Source organism: Spermophilus citellus (assembly GCF_964194105.1).
Source record: "Spermophilus citellus genome assembly, chromosome: 2".
NCBI classification, from domain to species: domain Eukaryota; kingdom Metazoa; phylum Chordata; class Mammalia; order Rodentia; family Sciuridae; genus Spermophilus; species Spermophilus citellus.
This window is the reverse complement of record NC_138183.1, coordinates 236,201,446-236,213,605: the sequence shown is the minus strand read 5'-3', so window position 1 is coordinate 236,213,605 and position 12,160 is coordinate 236,201,446. Positions and strand designations below refer to the sequence as shown.

The following is a 12,160-nucleotide window of genomic DNA, read 5'->3' as shown; positions in this document are numbered from 1 at the left end:
GCGTCACACACAAGACAAAGGAAGACCTCAATGCACAGGCGTGGTCACAGCTGCCACTGGTAGGAGCAGCCCCCGTCCACAGTGGATGACAGATGAACAGATACGGTCTATCCACGCCATGGAATGTGGCCCAGCTGTGAAGGGGATGACCGGGCTGTGACACGGAGAACCCTGGGAACATCACGTGATGGCACGTGCTGTACGATCTCATTCATGTTCACAACAGGAAATCTACCACCAGAAAGTAGATCGGTGGTTACTTAGGGCTGTGGGGAGGGCAGAGGGGGATGGCAGCTGAAGGGCACGGGACTTTTCAAAGTCACAAAAGTCACCTGCAGCCATGGCCACACTTATCTGTGACGTACTGAGAACCGCTCAAGAATGCACCTTAGGAAAGTCGTATGGCTTTAAATCATATCTGATCAAGTCCCTTTAAAACTAGTATCTGCCAAAGATTCAGCAGCTGTGAGCAAACACTGAGAAACAACCTTGTCCCATATCGAGGCTTCCGCGGAGGGCGAAGACGGTCTTAGATATTCACACTGGGGCCTGGGGCTTTGAACTTGAGCTTTGGTTGAAGTCCTGGCCCCGACATGAACAGCACGGCCAGGACTCCCGGTCTGTACGAGGCTTGTGGTGAGAGTCAGAGGGCCAAGACCCAGAACCAAACATCACTCAGTGGCTGCCACCGAGGCCAAGGTCACTGGGTCTCACTGCACACCGTCCCAAGCAGCGTCTGCTGGGGACCCTGGGGTCTCAGGTGCTGAATTCGCTCAGGGGACGTGGGTCAGACCTCTCCGTGTCCCCCACCGTCAAGGTCAGGAAGTTGCCCAGGAGCTGATGCTTCTCAAACCGGAGTCTTTGGACATGAACTCAGGATCCAAACATCCTCAAAGAGTTTTTAATTCAATGTTTTCATTTTTTAAAAAATCAATAGACAGGAATCACCAGGAGAGGTCCACACCCACAGGAAGTGCAGGGCTTAGGGCTGGGCGGCCCCAGGTCCTCACCCACCCCATGGCTCAACCTTGTGACTCTGCCCTAGACTGAGTACAGGTGGCCTGTGTTTCTCTGGCCCTGCCCTGGGGTTCAGCCCTGTGTCTGAATGTGTGGTCACATCAACCAGCAAGTGGCAAGTGGGCTGGGGAGGTAGAAGGACTCCCGGGCAGTGTCCGCTGGCCACGGGCCCTGAGCAGCAGGGCACAGGGGACCCTCCCCCTGCAGGCCGTAGAGCCCAACAAGACGGCCAGGCGCAGGACACAGAGGAGGCACTGCAGCCCAGCGGCGGGGACCCCAGCAAGAAGGTTCTTTGCCCGGTGTCAGCAGTGATGTCCTCCTGACGTCCTCCTGCTTCTGCGTGGCCTGACGACCAGAGCGGCTCCTATTTTTTTAACTGTTTGGAGAGGAACCAGGGGCAGAGGGCAGAGCTCAGTGGACAGCACTTGCCTCTCATGCCTGAGGCCCTGGGGTCCATCCAACCCCTAGCACCGCAAAAAAAATTAAAAGTCATCATGATTTAATCAAAAGAAGAGCAATATGTCACGGAACAAGAATTATCTGGAACCCCAATTTTAGTACCAGTGAGTTTGGTGTTTGTCTTTTTCTGTAGCTGCCTTTGTGCCACGTGACAGAATGGAGGACAGATGGTTCCGGACTTATGATTTTTCTACTTTGTCATGCTTTGAAAGCTATATTCATTCCGTAGAAACCATACTTTGGATATTGATCTTTTCCCAGGCCAGTCATCTGCGGGAGGAGCCTCTCTGCAGTGCCGGACAGCACCATGGTGCCCAGGCAGCCCAGAAACCACGGGGGTCGGGGCACCACCATTGCTGAACCACGTACCGTGTGGCTAAAGCAGGACGTGCGGTAGGGTAGGAGGAGAGGGTGCAGCTTTGACCTACGAGGCTTCAGCACACCACAAATGCAATGGGACCAGCCCATCGTAAGTGGAGGAACACCTGTACTTGCAACAGACAGCGTGGAGCCCACAGGGCCCAGACCAGCTGACCCTTGACAGGAAGATGCCCCTGAATGCCGAGATGGCTTGCTTCACAGTGAGTCGGCTCTGCGACACCAGTTATCACCACGAGCCAAGAAAAAAGAGCAGCTACAAACTCCACATGCAAACACTGCATTTGGCAAAAAGCAGGTCAAAGCGCAGGACCCTGGGCCATCAGAAGATTTCCTGTGTTTCAAACAGAGTCAAACCATGGGAAAATAACTGCACTCCCCAGCTTGCAGGACTGCAGACGTTCTAGACACCCAAGAACCTGTGAGGAGCCCCACGACGCGCTCACCTGACAAACAGCCGTGTAGGATGACACAAAACAACAGCATCCATCATGTTAAAGTGCTGCCGTTAATGTGAGTGACGTTGGGATTTGGGGAGTTCTGGACATTTTACATTTCTGAACTTTTTAGAGTTGTTTAATAAGTATAAAAAAATTTGTGTTTACCCAGCTTCATGTTCAGACTTTTCTAAGTAGCATTAAAATAAAATCAACGTGACGTTGGGACTCCATGAACCTCGAGTCACCTGACTATCACACAGGAGACACATCACTATGGTAAAATGTGCTAAGGAACCCAGGAGCAGAGAAGGTCGGGTGGGTTTCTGACCTATAATGGAAACGGTGGACCAGTCCAGGACGATTGTTTGTGGCTCTATTTTTTTTCTTCAGTAACGAGATGGAAGCCAGGCCTCAGACATACTAGGCCACCACCCTCCTGATGAGTTGTATCCCCAGCCCTTTATTTTTTATTTTGAGACAGGGTCTCACCAAGTTGCCCAGGCTGGCCTTGAACCTGCCATCCTCCTGCCTCAGCCTCCCAAGTCGCTGGGATTACAGGTGTGCGCCGTCACACCTGTCACACACTCTACTTGTGTTCCCATGTCAGATTTTGAGAGTCACAGACCCTGCTGGCTCACAGGATGTGTGTTGGGGGAGGGGCAGGGGTCCTGTGGTTTGGTGTGTGACAGCCCAGTGACCAGCCTTGGTGGAACAGCTGCACCAGCTGACTCTTCAGTGCTTCTGATGTTAAGAGGATCCTAAGATTGAGGGGCGCACTTACTCCTGGGGGTGCCCGGATGGTCCCGCAGTTCACAGCACCTGAGACCCAGCGGCCTTTCTCCCAGCCTCACCCCCACTGGTCCTCCCAGGTGCAGCCTGCACTTCAGCTCCCCCCGAGCTCCACCCCCACCTCGGCACCACCCAGTGCTCCTGGGCCTCTGGGCTGCGGCCACTGCTGTGACCCTGTTTCCCTCAACTCTGACCTGAAGTCCACTTCAACCTGACCCTCAAATGCCCTGCGGGCCTAGAAGCGAAGGCAACTGCTCACCTGGTCCCTGGGACCTTGGCTTCTCCACACCATCCCCTGCTAAGAAATCAGAACTCCTTGGAGCCAGGGCCGGGACCTTTTGTGGCAAGAGGTGCTAAAGCAAAGATGAGGCTGTGTCAAAAGAGCAAAGAGCCGGTCTGAAGGGGCTCCCAGGGGCCAGCCGAGGGCAATTTACACCTCAGAACAGGGATGCCCTGTGGGAAGGACAGGAGGGACCCCAGACCTCAGATGCCAAAAATAGTCTCTAAGGGGAAGATGGGGGCGGGAGAGAAGGAGGAACTTTTTTTTTTTTTAAACAAAAGGAATGTCAAGTATTAAATGCAGAAGGAATGGGAGAAAAAGAAGTCATTTGACACCAGGAATAATAACTGGTGCAGACAAGAGTCACGGACAATTCCTAAAACTAGTGACTGAGAGACAAAACTCACGGAGATCACGTGTCTCCAAGAGCTGACGGGACAGACTCAGGACTGCCAGGCCAGAGGGGTGAACTGAGGCGAGCGTGAGGAAACCATCGGTAGATCTCAATGCGGAGCATCGTGCAAATGACCGACCAGAGCCTCCCACGCCGTGGCCACACGTGAAGGAGGAAGGCACGCAGCGCAGGCTGATGAACGCACAGGCTGTGGGTCCCAACTGGGCTCCGGATGGGGAGCCCAGCGCACCTGGGAAGCCGCGTGTGGAAGGCCATGCGCAGTCCTGTAGCCTGCTGCGAGTCCTGGCTGTAGTGGTGACGTCGCGGCTCTGTAAGACAGGCACCAGCCCGCCCCCCGGGTTGGTCAGCCCCAGCACCCCCAGCCCCAAATACCCAGCCTGTGGGCTGTGCGGCTCCTTGCTTCTCTGAGGCCCCCTGAACTTGGCAAACCAGCCTGCTCCTGCCACATCTCGCGGCACGGCGAGGGACACTGTGCTTCTGTCAGCCCAGCACTCGGCCCCTCTCTGCTGGGAGGTGCGTCATGAGCTTTCCACGTCAAGTTCAAGTCTTAACAGATTTCCCCATTTTACGAAGGCAGCTGAGACGGAAGCGCCCACTTCACACCTGCAGCCCCCCCCCCGAGGGCAGGAGCTCGGCAGGAGGGACCCATGGGGCGACCCCCTCCCTCCTGTCCTGCTTAGGAGGGCGGCCGGCTGGTCCATCCAGCACCAGTGCCTGAAGGGCGGACCGGCTCCAAGCACCTCTCACATCAGGGACAGGACGCGCTGGGGGCTCCCCTTTGCCCTTTGCCCGTGGCCACCCGATGTGGACCCCAGACACCAGCAGAACACACGCAGGACCATCAGGTGGGCATTTTCAGCCTCAGTGCTGGCTCCGTGCAGGGTCTCCCCCTTTTCCTTCCTTCTCTCTTCCTCCCTCTTAAAATCTGCCGTCCTCGTGTCCTGTACGCATCCTGCCCAGCTGCGCAGATCCCTTCGGGAACAGGTGGGAACCTGTTCAACAGGAACCCTGAGCTGCTTGCTTTCTTTCTTTCTTTCTTTCTTTCTTTCTTTCTTTCTTTTTTTTTTTTTTTTTTTTTTTTTTTTGGTGTGGGAGTGAATCCAGGGGCACCCAACCACCGAGCCCCATCCCCAGCCCTATTTTGTACTTTATTTAGAGACGGGGTCTCACTGAGTTGCTCAGCACCTCGTCATTGCTGAGGCTGGCTTTGAACCTCTGATCTTCCTGCCTCAGCCTCCCGAGCCTCTGGGATGACAGACATGTGCCCCGTGCCGGCTGCCTCCTCTGTCCCCAGCCTCGTTAGCAGACCACCTGGCTGTGTGGCAGCCCCAGTGCCTCACCCTGTAGCCTGTCCTGGGCCTGCGGTGTTGGCGGGGGAGGTGGCCCGGGCAACCTTGGCGACGACTTATGGTGTTTCTAAATTCCAGGGGGACGAGGAAGCTCAGGAAGGAGGATTCCTTTCCTAAATGGTCAAAAGTGATCCCAGAACTCCTGGCCCAGGTCAGGCCACCAAGGAGACAGGCGGAGTGAAAATGGCTGCGGCTCTAGGGGAGCCCAGGCCCCTCCTGGGCACTCTGCACACAGTGGGACCAGCTTGTACAGGTGGAGGGAGCCAGGAAGGCCCTGGTGCTGTGCAGGAAGAAGAAGCAGAGTCCACAAGAGCAGCAGGTGGGAAGAGGCGGCTGAGGAAGACGAGAGACAGCCCAGGGAGGCCCGGGGCCCAGCGTGGCTACTCCCCAGCTGGTCACCATGTCCCACGGCCGCCAGGCCTCAGTTCCCTCTCCCGTGCATTGGATAGAGTAATCGGTGCTGCAGGAGCCCATAGGATCACGTGTGACGGTGGCAGACCCAGAGGCGTAGCAAGTGCTCAGTACACATTAGCACCAAGGCTCCCTATGGTAACGGTCCCCGCTCCCACCGGAGGGAGGTGTCCAGATGGCTGAGGGGCTGGGCACAGGAATGGGTCTATGCATGGCGCCAGGGCTTGTGAAGCCAAGCAGAAGGTCAAGACAAGATAACGCAAGGAGGGCTGGGGACAGGGTGCGACCCATGAGTGCAGTTTCTGTGGGATGTGCAGTTCCCAGATCCCAGCCCCAATCAGGCCACGGCTCAGCCCCTGCTCCTTCCTCCGCGGCCCATCACCCGAGCAGGCAGAGCTGCTCCTGAGGCCCCCAGTCCCCAGCGGGGCCTGGACGCCGGCTCCAGCAACAGACGTGACACATACTCACACGGTCCCAGCCTCTGCCTTCTCGGGTCATTTTGAGCACCTGTTCTCTGCAGGCCTTCAGCATCCCTTGCCTCTCAGGTCACAAAGGTCAAAGCCTCCTTATACTCCTGCCTGTCCCCCCACCACCACCTCCCATGAGTTTGCTGTACCCAATCTCTGCTGTTACTGTCACAAAATGCCACACACAGTGCCTGAAAGCAACACATTATTCTCCCACAGCTCTGGAGGCCGGGGGTCTCAAAGAAGGTGTGGGCGGCTGGACCCTTACGAGAGGCTCCAGGAGGGCAGCTGCCTGGCTCCGTTCCTTCTCCAGCCTCTACAGGCCCTGCCTCCCCTGCCCCTGGCTCCCTCCTCCACCTTCGAGGCCAGCAGGACCAGTTTCTAATCTCTCTCTGCCTCCGATCTCCTTGTGATACTACTGCCACCCCCCAGACAGGCCAGGAGACATCCCATCTCAAGATGTCACTCAGTCACACCTGCCAACTCCCTTTTGCCATATAAGTTGACGTCTTCACAGGTTCCGGGGTGAGGCGTGGACTCTTTGCGGGGTCATTATCTGGCCTCCTCCACCTCCCTCCCTCCTCCTGCTCCCGTTCTCTGTGCTGTCCCTCCAGTGGCAGGGAGATCTGACCCACCCCTCCCCTGTCCAGCATGTCCACTGTAAAAGCCCAGGGAGCGGCTTCCCCCTGCGTCGCCCTTTTCATGCAGAGCTCCTGCTGGCTTCTGAGGGACAGCGGTGCCACCTCTCCCAGCTCACAGCCCCTGGCCCCAGCCTGGCTCTCCTATCTCTGTCCCCCAGTTCTGATCTCCTCTCCCCCAGGCTTCTGAGAAGAGATGATCCTGGTCACCTCCCCGCTAACCAGGGTCCACCCACGGCTCCCCTGCTGGTCCTGCAGATAACTCCACTGGAGGGGAGGGGACTGTCCCTGCTGCCAACTGTTTGCCACAGAGGCCCACCTTCTAGGAGGGTGCCCGGGTGGACATCCCCGCAGCTCTCGCTAAATGCACCGCTGACCGCGCTGCGCAGACCCAGAGGACGCTTCTCAGCCCTTCTCACTGTGGCTTCCAGCAGAATTCGACGCCGTTGGCCTCTGTGGTCCTCATGACCCCTGGCTTCCCCCTGGACTTCCGGGACACCTGCCCTCCTGGTCCCCTCCTCCCTCTCAGGCCACTCTTAGTCCGTCTTCTCAGACTCCAGCTCCCCGGAACGTCGGGGTGCAGTTCCCCAGAGTGGGGTCCCAGGCCCCTCCACCTCTGTCAGGCCCTCGGGGCTGCCCTCGTGCCCCGCACCCCACAGACCACCTGTGCACAGGGGACTCACGGGTGACACCCCAACCTCCTCTCCATATGCCTACTGGACATCAGCAGGTGGACATCTTGGCAAGACTCCAAACCCAAGTCCAAAACCGAACCACCATCTTCCCCAGCCCCTCCTCCTCCAGCACCCTCATTTTGCACCTGCAGTCACCTGTTGGAGGGGACCCTCTTGACTCTCCCGCTCCCCATAGAGCTCGGCTGGGGACAGAGTTCCCAGTCCTTTCCCTTGTCTTCACATCTCCGCCCACAGAGCAGAGCCGGTCCAGGGTGCCCCGAGCCACGTCCCAGTCCTTTTGATATTTACTTTGAAACAGGGTCTCGCTAAGTTGGTTAGGGACTTGCTAAGTTGCTGAGGCTGGCCTTGAACTTTCAATCTTCCTGCCTCAGCCTCCCTGGGAGACCTCATTCTTGACCACTGCTCCACCCTCTGCACCCAATCAGTTCTCCAGGCTGCAGCCACAGTTGCCTTTTCAAACATAAATGTGCTCAGGTCACTCTTCTTACCCCCAACTTCAAACAAAATGAAAGCTTCTCACTGTCTTTAAAGAGCAAGCAGACTCATTTGGTCCACTGGGCCCCACTTGGTCAATATCCCTCCCTCCTCTAGGTCTCTGTGTTTGTCGCTCTCCAGGAACCACTAACCAGTTGCTTGAATATACTGCCTTCTCCTCCTGCCCCCGGGCCTTTGCACATGCCACTCCAGCCATCTGATGTCCCTCTCCAGCCCTCACCTGGAAGACTTTCTCTTCCTTCAGTCACAGCTCAGTGTCAGGAAGCCTTCTCTGATCTCCAGCCGTGCTAATTCCCCAGGCTGTTCACTTTCTCTGGGCCTCACTATCTCGCCATTAGCTATCAGATTTGGAATTTTATGCATATTTATCTTGTTCTTCAATTAATTCCATCTCCTGCACAGTGAGCTCCATGAGAACAAGGCTATGCCTGACCTGGCCCACCACTGTGTTCACAGGGCCAGCTAGGCCGGGCATGGAGAAGTCGCTCAGAAGAGAAGCGTTCAAATGGTGAGCCGGCTTGCTGTCTCCCCGCCGGCCCTTCTCCCGTAGCTGCTCTCCCGTAGCTGCTCTCCCGTAGCTCCTCTCCCGTAGCTGTTCAGTGGCTCAGGTTTGACTCAGTCTTGGAAACTCCTCTTCCTCCTTTCACATCCCCCCACCAACAAATCCCAGGGACTCTCCCTCCCAAATCTCTTTCAAATAAGCCCACCTCTAGCACCCAAGCTCAAGGTGCCACCTAGTTTTTACAGAAAACCTGCCCCAGTCTCCTAGCGGGAGCCTGGAGTTTGCAGCCCAGGGCACCTCTCTGCCTGGCCACACAGTGGAGCCCTGGCCGGGGATGCAGGTCGCTCCCTGGCTCAGGCACACTGGCCCGGCCGCCCTGCCTGCTGACTTTCTGCCACTCTGAGCCTCAGCCATCGCTGCCGCTGCTCAGGCTGCTCACGCGGAGCTCTTTCCCACCCGCTCCAAGACTGACCGCCACGCGTTCTTCCAGTTCCTACCGCATCTAGGTCAAGAACAACAATAACAGCAGCCAGTATTGGGCCAGCGTGACCTGAGGCGCTGCACCATGACCCGTTCTTCTTCAGCCAGGCTGTTATCAACCTCAGACTGAAACGGGCTCAGAGAAGTCCATGACTCGTCCAAGGTCACACTGGAGGGTAAACAGCGAAGCTGGCTGACATGACGAACTGGGGCTCCAGGCCCCAAGGTCTTGGGGACTATGAGCATGCATGGCCCTCTGTGCTGTGTTCCCAGAGCGCCCGGCGTTCCCCTGTAGGTCACAGTGGTCACACATACACAGGGCACTGACTCCACGCACGCCTCCAGCCCTGGCCCTGCCCTCCCGTGACTGCCTTCTAAGATGAACATCGTGCTCTGCATCCCCTCAGTCCCCAGGTCCGTGTGGAAGAGAGGTGGCTGGGCCTTTTGTAAATGCCACCGAATGGCCTGACAGGCACGCATGCGAGGACTTGTACGAACACTGCCCTCAGCTCTGGCCGACGGCTTCCTGCTCTGCTTGTGACCGCCAGGTGGGCTGTCTCAGGATGGCCCTTGGAAAGCGAGGAACACAGCCCCTGGGTTGGGGATGGGGACAGCATCCATCATCCGCATGTCCAATGGCACATGCAGAAAAACCCTTGGGCCAGCATATGGCGCCCCCTGCTGGTTTCCTTCCATGTCCCTCGACAACCTCTCCCGCTGAACAGCCCAGGGGACACTCACCAGCCAGGAGAAGAAGCCCGCCGATTTGTCCTGAGTGGAGATCTGCCCCTCATAGGGGCCAAAGATGTGGCCCTTGGGTATGACCTCACTTATGCACCGCACATCACTCTCTCCGCTGGCTTCCTTGACCACCTCCATGCCCTGTGGGATGGTGAGGGCAGCCCGGTCTGGGATGCCCACGGGCACCGGTGTGTCCGACACAAATACGGGGGGACCATGGTTGGGGCACTCGTCCACAAAGTACTCCTGGCAGGACTCGCAGACTGCAGGGATGGAAAGAAGAGGAAGGGTCTCAGTGGTGGCGGGGAGAGAGGACCCCTAGGGAGGAGGCCGAGGGCTGAGAGGAGGCCACCCAAGGACAGTGCAGGCAGCAGAGAGCACAGTGCATTGACTCCCAGCCGCAGGCCCCGGGGTCATCAGGACAGTCACCCAGTGCCATACCTGGTTACCCTCCCCAGGCCTCCAAGAGGAAGCCGCCAACTCAAGGGAGCGACCAGTTCCTTTTGTCTCAAGTTTGAAAAAGGAGGAGAGAGCATGGCTTCAGAGCCTTATGGCTCTGAACTGCGACTGTCCATCTGTGAGCCGTGGGACCTGGCACTGGGCACTGAGCTCTCAGCAAGCCTCAGGGTCCTCACCTGGAAGGTGGGGCCAACCACAGCCCCCTCTGCAGCTATCGATGAGGACCACCGGAGCATGGACCGGTGCCTGGTCCACCGGGCACAGGTGGACCTCACTAGTACTCCTGCTGCACGTCCCCAGCCCAGGAGAGGGGGTGGGGGGAGGGAGGTGCAGGCCAGAGCCCCGAGCCCCACTTACACCAGAAGTCAACTTGCTGGAAGCTCTTGGGCACCATGAGGTCTCGCTTCCCCTTGAGTTTCTTGGGCTCGACTTCCATGGCCAAAGGCTCCGGTCTCCTAGAGCTGCACAGGACAAGGGTCAGCAAAGAAAGCAAAGCAGCCGTCAGAGTGAGAGTCTGACAGGGAGAGGCTGGGGACCCGGCCAAGAGGCCCAGGGGACACGGGTGGGCATAGAAGCCCCAGGTGGCCTGCTGTTCCTGGGCCACTGCTCAAGCTCTTCTAGAGCCTGCGCTCACCCCTGACCTCAGAAGCTGCCCCAGCAAGGTTAAGGAAGGTGGGCAGGGTCCCCAGCCCACCCAGTCCAGCCACCCTCCTGCCCGCTCTGGGTCCCCACACAGGCCTCACCAGGGCTGGCCATACTCCTGGTCGCGGAGGGGCGAGCAGACCTCTGTCTTCACCACTGTCACCATGTCCCCCACAGCCGCCTTGGTCTGGGCCAAGCACTCCTTCATGTTCTCAGTCATTCTGTCCTGGGACGCAGGAGCAGGAGCAGGCCAGGAAGAGGATCAAAGAAAGGGGGAAGAGGGGTGAGTGTCGCAGAGGGCACGCAGGGGTCCCGCAGAGTCTGGTTACCCGCCTGCCATCCCAGAGGAAGCTCAGAACACAGACAACAAAAACAGCTGCAGCCCGGCCAAGAGGAAATGCCATTTCTATCCCGGCCTGCTCCTGGGGATGACTGGAGCCACCAGCCCCATGGGGTCAGGCACCAGGGGCAGCTCAGGCCAGGGCAGGCCTGGGAAGCACAGCCGGGGCCCCAAGACCAAAGGGGAAAGGACATGAGGAACCCACATGGGCTTGGGGACAACTGCGCAGGGGCTCAAGGAGGGAACAACTCAAGTCCAACTGTGGCCAAGAGGGTGGGCGGGACGAAACGGGCCCTCAGTGCCTGGCGCGTGAGGGGCTGCCCGAGCGGCCAGGCCCGGTGCCAGCTCCGGCAGGTACCGCGGGCGGCGGCCACTCAAGCCCCACCCCCAGGGGCGTCCTCCACCGCTTACCGCCCTGCACCAGCGCCGGGCTTCGGCCGTCCCTCGGCACCCCGGGGTTCTCATGCCAGGCCCGGGGACACTCTTCGGGCCAGGACAGCGCGGCTGGGGCTGGGGCGGCGCGGGGCCCGGGCTGGGCGAGCGGCGTGTGACTCACCACCCGGGGCCCCGCTGGCCACTCCCCTGCTCCTCGCTCACCAGCCCGCTCCCCACCGGGGCCCCAGAGCGGCGGGCGGGAGGGTGTGGGGAACGCGGCCGGCCCCCTCCTCCAGCTGGCGGGGCCGGGGGCGAGCGGCGGGGACCTGGCTGGGGCCGCCCCGCCCCCGGCCCGGGCACCCGCCCCCGGCGCCCGCGTGAGCGGCGGGGCCCGAGTGGGCGCGGGCCGGGCGGCGGGCAGCGGGCGGCTCACCCACCTTCCCCGCGGGGCGCTCCCGGCCCGGCCCGGCCCTGCCCAGCGCCGCCCCGCCGCCCTGCGCCCGGCATTCCTTGCGGGGGCATGTGGCTTCTTGCCGGCCCCGGGGGCACGCAGTTGGCTGGCGGCCGGCGGGGAGGGGGGCGGCGGGGAGGGATCCTGCGCCTCCCGGCCTCGGCCCCACTCGAGCCGGGGCGCTGGGGCTCGGGCGGGCGTCTAGTGGGTGGCAGCGCCCCAGAGGCTGGGCGAGGGCGTAGGGCCCTGAAAGGCACCCCGCAGCCTCAGAGCCCACCCGGCCTGCGCCGCCCCGGGGGCACCTGGACCACCCCACACACAGCCCTCGGATCTCCGG

The 12,160-nt window shown here is 59.6% G+C and overlaps 1 protein-coding gene across 5 annotated transcripts in view; it reads right to left on the bottom strand.

Annotated features, from left to right (window-relative positions):
* Window positions 1–12,160, bottom strand: part of PRDM11 (PR/SET domain 11) — a 75,690-nt gene that overhangs the window by 28,415 nt on the left and 35,115 nt on the right. For 3 of the 5 annotated variants that reach the window (XM_081265132.1, XM_081265135.1, XM_081265136.1), the window contains exons 2-4: window positions 10,759–10,883; window positions 10,373–10,476; window positions 9,557–9,819 (exon numbers count right to left, since the gene is read on the bottom strand). In XM_081265132.1, the coding sequence (XP_081121258.1) occupies window positions 9,557–9,819; window positions 10,373–10,476; window positions 10,759–10,883 (492 nt within the window). Of the gene's footprint in view, window positions 1–9,556; window positions 9,820–10,372; window positions 10,477–10,758; window positions 10,884–11,408; window positions 11,824–12,160 lie in introns of those variants that run through there. The other 2 variants (XM_081265133.1, XM_081265134.1) reach the window with 2 other exon arrangements.